Raw genomic sequence first — 4,002 nt, 5'->3', positions numbered from 1 at the left:
AGTAAATATGCAGTGTGGGTGGAAGAGTGGTAGATGAACAGAGAGGAGTTAGAACGTGAGGGAATGAATCCGAGACTCTGGATGAACGAGGAAAACCGTTGAAACCAAGCTCTGGGTGCTTGTTTAAGTCCATACAAGGATTTTTGGAGATGGCAGACGTGATCAGGGTAGGAAGAGTGGGAAAACCCAAGCGGCTGCCGGCAGTAAATGGTTTCAGTGAGAGAGCCGTGTAGGAAGGCGTTTTTGACATCGAGTTGGTGAATGGGCCAGGAGGAGGAGACGGCTAAGCTGAGAACTACACGGATGGTGCTAGGTTTGACGACCGGAGAGAATGTCTCGTTGAAATCGATGCCGGGTTGCTGGGAATCGCCACGACAAACCCAGCGAGCCTTGTAGCGGGAGAGGGAACCATCCGAATGGAATTTATGACGAAACACCCATTTCCCAGAGACTACGTTTGCACCAGGAGGTCAAGGAATGAGCGACCAGGTGTTATTGAGAAGAAGGGCATCATACTCTTCTTTCATGGCTTGGAACCAATTCGGATCGAGAAGGGCTGCTTTGTACGAGGTGGGAATGGGGGAGATAGGAGATGTGGAAGCTGTGAGGTTGAGGCGAGCAACAGGTTGGGCAAAGCCAGACTTACTGCGTCTGTGCATGGTGTGGGCGTTACGAGGAATGGGAATGGGAACAGCAGTCGGTGGCATGGAGGGGCCAGCTGAATCAGAAGAAGGATTCGGGATTGGTGGAGTGGCGGGGCCTGGAGAGCTGGTAGGTGGAGTGGCGGGACCAGGTGAGCTGGTTGGTGGAGTGGCGGGGCCTGGGGAGCTGTGTGGTGGAGTGGCGGGGCCCGGGGAGCTGGGTGGCGGGCGATCCGAGAGATCGCCGTGGCTGGGTTGGTCGGTTGCGGAAGCAGTAGTGGGTGGCGAATCTTGGGCATGCAGTGGGTGAGTAGGGTCCAGATGAACAGCGCCATGCACGTCAATCGCTGAAGAGCGTGGTGAAGGAGTGACAGCGCTGGAAATTGGGGCAGAAAAGTTGGGGGTAGCGTGAGTGGCGAAAGGAAAAATGGTTTCATCAAACGTGACGTGGCGAGACAGAATAACACGACCTGTAGGAAGATGGAGGCAGCGATAGCCTTTGTGGGAATCAGAAAAACCAAACAAGACACAGGGCAAGGAACGAGGTGAGAGTTTGTTATCAGTGGTGGCAGATAAGTTGGGAAAGTATAGACAACCGAAAATACGAAGATCGGCGTAGGTGGGTGGGGCTAGGAAGAGAGACTCATAGGGATAGAAGCGAGGACAAGTTTTGGTGGGCCGTACATTAAGTAAATATGTGGCATGCCGAAGCGCTTCAACCCAATATTGAGGAGGCATGGATGCGTGGATGAGTAGGGTACGGAGAATGTCGTTGATCGTGCGAAGTGAGCGTTCAGCTTTCCCATTTTGGGGCGAGGTGTAGGGACATGAAAACCGGAGAAGAATGCCGTGGTGAAGAAAAAATTCACGGTTGCGGGTGTTGTCGAACTCGCGACCATTATCACATTGCAAGAAGCGAATGGGAAGAGAGAAGTGAGTGGAAACGTAACGCTGGAAGTTGACGAACAAGCTGTGAACATCATATTTCGCTCGGAGGGGAAAGGTCCATATAAAGTGAGAATAATCGTCAAGAACAACAAGATAGTACTTGAAACCGGATACACTAGGGATAGGTGACGTCCACAAGTCACAATGCAACAGTTCAAAAGGGAAAGAGCTACTGGTAGTAGAAGAACTAAAAGGCAGCCTAACATGCTTGCCTAATTGACACGATTGACATAGAGACGAGTCATGAGAGTCACGACTGTAAGGGATCCTAAACGCGTCGAGGAGGGTGGTTGTAGTAGCATGGTTGGGGTGGCCGAGCCGTCGATGCCACAGACTGATGGAGGCGAGCATGGCGTGGGGCGAAGGAGTGGAGGCGCCGTGGACGGTGTACATATTGCCCGAACTATCAAAGCGCGCCAGCTCCATCCGGGTGCGAAGATCCTTCACAGTCAATCCAAAAGGGTCAAATTCCACAGAAACTTGGTTATCAATAGTGAAACGGCGAACTGAGATGAGGTTTTTAATGAGGGCAGGAGCGACTAGAACCTCGCGAAGAAGAAGAGGGGAGTGAGAGGAAGGGATAGAGGAAGTGCCGACACAAGAGACAGGGACAGTGGAACCATTACCAAGAGTAATGGAGGGAAAGAGAAGAGAGGGATGAATGGAAGAAAGCGAGCTACGAGATGCAGACATATGCGCAGATGCACCAGAGTCGAAGATCCACTCGTTACCTGCGTCTTGGGTGGTGAGAGAGTTCATGGCGGCGATGAAGGCGGCCTGATCCCAGGCCGGCACGGTCGAAGATGAAGGAGCAGCAGCAGCGGCGGGTGGCTGAGGTGGCGATGGCGCTGGTGATGCAGCGTGCTCCCAGGTTGATGGTGTGGGCATCCCGTAGGGGTACAAGGAGTGCGCCGTTGGCGCCGCCGCGGCCTGGTACAGAGGAGCATAGGCGGTGTAGGCCTGCTGTGGTGGACGAGAGCCCAGGAGCCCAGGAGCGCCGATGGAAGGGCGAAGGCCGGGCACCCAAGCGCCGGTGTAGGCCGGCGGAGCACCGTACGGGGAGGGTGCAGACCATGGCATGGGCCAAGCCTGCACGAGCCCCGTCCAGGGATCATGTGGAGGGCGCCATGTTGAGGGAGCCGGTGAGGAAGGCGCAGGAGATGGTGCAGCGGTTGGCGGTGCAGGAGTAGAGCTCGACGAAGAAGACGCCGATCCCTGCTTTGGTGGCCGATAGATCGGGTTTTTGCCCTTGTAGTTGGGGCTGGGGCGCCACCCCGGCGGTGGTTGAGGTGCTGGAGGCGCCGAAGAGGAAGCCGCGGACGAACCCGCAGGAGTCGGAGCAGGGCGAGCCGAGGTGTGGAAGAGGTGAGGCGTGCTGGCCTTGCGCGCCTGATTCTGCTCCTCCATCTGGAGCATGGAGCGCGCCTCGGCGAGCGTTGGCAGAGGCCGGAGCATGGGGATCAAGGTCGCCTGCTGGGCGAAGCGGTCGTCGAGGCCACCCATGAGCGCATGAAGGAGGGAGCGGTCGGCAACCACCTCGCCGAGCTCATGCAGCTCATCGCCGATGGCTTTGATGCGTTGGCAGAAAACGCCGACAGGGCGATCACCTTGAGTGATGGTGCGGAGCTCCGTGTTGAGCGCAGAGATGCGAGCGTCGCGATTGTCCTGAAACAGCCGGCGGAGCTCGAGCCAGATGTCACGGGCGGTGGCACCATCGGTCACTACAAGGTTGAAGAGCTCGGTGGAGATGCGGGTATACAGCCACTGAATAATGGCAAGATCATCCTTGAGCCATCTGGGATTGGCGGGGGCCGGTGGTGTATCGCCGGTGATGTGATGAAGGAGAGAACAGCGACCAAGATGGATCTCGAAGAGATGCCTCCAATGATAGTAGTTGTGGCTGTGGAGATCAAGAACAATGGGGATGAAAGGAGTGATGTCAGTGATCGTATCGCTGAAGGAGAGAGCGGAGGGAATGGCAGGCTGGATGACTGGGGAAGAAGGTGTGGGCTGGCCGACGGTGAGGGGAAGAGTAGGCTGGCCGCCGCAGTTTGGAGGTAGGGTTGGCTGGCCGCCGGTGTTGGGTGGTTCGCCTGGATTCGTCACGGCGATCGTGGGAGGGGAGAGATGGATCGGATATTTGATACCATGTAAAATGCTTGATTGTTCAGTTGTCATTACAGAATACAGAGAGGAATACATAAATAGGGGAGCCGGGCGCAACCGCGGCAGGACGTGGGGAGAGACGATCGTGCAACGATCGTGCAATCCAAGTGGGAAGCTAGTCCACGCTCTAACAGGGAGGGGGGGGGGGGGTTCATCGTGAGGCCAGGGCACCTTCTGATCGCGGGGCGGGAAGCTTTGATCCTTAGCGAGGCAAGATCGGAGAATAGTACATCATTGACGTGGCAAG

At 56.2% G+C, this 4,002-nt stretch overlaps 1 protein-coding gene across 1 annotated transcript; it reads right to left on the bottom strand.

The window, feature by feature from the left end:
• Positions 1–723: 723 nt before the first annotated feature.
• LOC147976364 (uncharacterized) lies at positions 724–3,767 on the bottom strand. The gene is made up of 3 exons (XM_087520833.1): positions 2,321–3,767; positions 1,828–2,095; positions 724–931 (listed from the first exon to the last, which is right to left on the bottom strand). The coding sequence occupies exons 1-3, from the start codon at positions 3,765–3,767 to the stop codon at positions 724–726; spliced, it is 1,923 nt and encodes a 640-aa protein (XP_087376959.1).
• Between the last annotated feature and the right edge of the window lie 235 nt (positions 3,768–4,002).

This window comes from Triticum urartu, chromosome 4A (assembly GCF_056163025.1).
Source record: "Triticum urartu cultivar PI428250 chromosome 4A, HENAU_Tu73, whole genome shotgun sequence".
Taxonomy (NCBI): domain Eukaryota; kingdom Viridiplantae; phylum Streptophyta; class Magnoliopsida; order Poales; family Poaceae; genus Triticum; species Triticum urartu.
This window is presented reverse-complemented; position numbering and strand designations above follow the sequence as displayed.

Coding starts and splice junctions, on each gene's coding strand:
- LOC147976364 (XM_087520833.1), bottom strand. CDS start 3,767: ATGACAACTGAACAATCAAGCATTTTACATGGTATCAAATATCCGATC. Junction 2,096..2,320: donor TCTCACCACCCAAGACGCAG/GTAACGAGTGGA, acceptor ACCTCATCTCAG/TTCGCCGTTTCACTATTGAT. Junction 932..1,827: donor AGTCGTGACTCTCATGACTC/GTCTCTATGTCA, acceptor TGCATGCCCAAG/ATTCGCCACCCACTACTGCT.